The sequence below is a fragment of the Anopheles aquasalis genome, chromosome 2 (genome assembly GCF_943734665.1).
Source record: "Anopheles aquasalis chromosome 2, idAnoAquaMG_Q_19, whole genome shotgun sequence".
NCBI lineage: Eukaryota > Metazoa > Arthropoda > Insecta > Diptera > Culicidae > Anopheles > Anopheles aquasalis.
The window spans coordinates 84,971,028-84,973,146 of record NC_064877.1 but is presented as its reverse complement, the minus strand read 5'-3'; the positions used below and the strand labels follow the sequence as shown (position 1 = coordinate 84,973,146).

General features: G+C 49.1%; 1 protein-coding gene across 1 annotated transcript in view; it reads right to left on the bottom strand.

Moving 5' to 3' along the window:
• The window catches only part of LOC126571056 (tyrosine-protein kinase Dnt), a 45,803-nt gene extending 43,935 nt beyond the window's left edge, over positions 1–1,868 (bottom strand). Inside the window, exon 1 of the mRNA XM_050229280.1 lies at positions 655–1,868. Coding sequence (XP_050085237.1) covers positions 655–763 — 109 coding nt within the window. The 5' untranslated portion in view covers positions 764–1,868. The remainder of the gene's footprint in view (positions 1–654) is intronic.
• Between the last annotated feature and the right edge of the window lie 251 nt (positions 1,869–2,119).

The window sequence follows — 2,119 nt, the reverse complement described above, 5'->3', positions numbered from 1 at the left end:
CCCATTTTTCCCCACAGCACCACAAACTAGCACAAAAGTTGGAATTGAAATCATTTCCGTGTTCTTCAAACATTGTTTTGCTCAACCGCGGTGCGGTACGGGTGACGAGCGTCGAGCGTGGAGTCTCGGAGCCAAGTCGACCTGTCTGTCAGGCCACATCACACCACAGCGTGCAGCTTGGGTGGCAGCAAACAGCAACCCAACAGACGCCTACTTCTTCTCCATCGATTCACCCGGCAAGGCAAGGTGGAAAAGTCTATAGTTCCTGCGAGACGCTGCGCCAACGAAAACAGCCGCTGCATTCCCCCTGGTCTCTGGTACCGATCGGATCGCGCTCTACAATTAGAGCATTACTAACCGGGCGGGTTTCCGTTTTGTTTAGTGCTGTTTTCTTTTAATCAAACCGGAAAGCAGACAAATGGAAAAGGGTTTCCTCCTCGTGGCTCCTGCTGGCTTCCGAAAGCCGCCATCTTTCGAGCACGAAGTGCACGAGGCAAATTGTTTTCCTTGTACAGCCTGTGAAGGATGGCTTCCCCGAAGGGATCCCGTGCCGTGCCAGGGCGGGGGGTTTGAATTTTTGACGCTTGTCGTGTGCCGCATAAAATCCCTTTTTTGGTGTGGGGGGGACGTTGGGGAAATAGAAGCAAAACTTACCGAGTAATCGTTGCACTTCGACCTCGTTGAGAAACAGATTTAGATGCGCTCGACCGGACGCCACCAGCAGGGACAGCAGTAATCCAACGTAAACACATAAATTCGTCATTCTGACGCTGACGGGCCCCCGGGACGCGGCGGGGTTTTCAACTCTTCTCTTTGGGATGGGATTTCTGGTTTTCCTTGGCCTCTACACCACTGGCTTCACTTCACTTTGTTTTAAACTCTTTCTCGTTTGCTTTTTGGTGAATTCTCGCGGCGTTTTTTTTTTCTTTCTCCTTCGTCGTCTTCCTTGTTGGTCACTCTTTTGTTTTCTCTTCGTCACGCGTTACCGCTTACGCTATTTCATGCCGCGCGCGCGGTTTTGAATTGGGTCGTAAGACCTTTTCTTTATATTTTTTTTTCGTTTCCCCACGGTTTTCGCTCGCCCCGAAGTACGTACACGGCACTTAACACTTCATCACTTCCAGCTTCGCAAGTAATCACGCTCGCGAAGACAAAGATGCAGAGGCACACATACAAACAGACAGACTCTCCGGCCGGCAGATTCGCGGCCACCTGGCTTGTATCTCACGCAGCAATCTTCTTGAGCTGAAGCACCTGAACTATTGTTTAATAGTTCATCGATTGAAGCCAATCGCCACTGCGTTATCACTGGATCATAAATCACTTCGATCTGGGGGGGGAGAGCCCAACAATCTCGAGCAACCCTTACCACCTTTGGCACATAAATCTCACACGTGAGTGATGGTTTTGACTTATGCTTTTCAGCTAAACTTCGCCGTGAAACTTATGCAACTTTATTCGAATGGTGGCTATTTAACCGGTTTTTTCGAGCATCAGCAACATAACTGGTTGATCGCAAACATTGATTTCACTTGTTACTGATGCCAGGATTCCTCTTGGACTTGTCGTCGATGCGATTCAGCGTTCACTGTTGCACTTAGAGTCGTCTCGATTATGCACTTGAAATTGATGTTTTTCAATCAAACATAAACTGGACGGATCTTTTAGCACAGAAGCAAACACGTAAATGTACACCAAATCACACAAGCGCCGGACGAACATTCGATCAGATGGACAGACGATCGAACGTGTGCACCATCGAGCAGCAGCAGAATCAAACTCTCTGGGAAAAATCCACGCACCCGGCGATACTTTCTTTACCTTTGCCGGCTTTGGCGAGATCGCGTTGAGGTGGCGTTTCAACTCGACGAACGTCTGAACCCGACTCTGGCACGATTTCGACTTGCCGGTTCCACGAACCACACAACCGTTTCGTGAATGAAGGAGGCGCATGATGGGCATGAAAATGGAATGAACACAGGGACGAACGACACCCGAGGCGGATTCGTTGTTGAACCGAACCATCTCGGGGATGCAGTTCAAGCGAGAAGACTCTTACTTAATCACCTCTAAGTACATCGATGTAGAGAGGGAAAGAGGCTTAAAACTAGGTGTAATC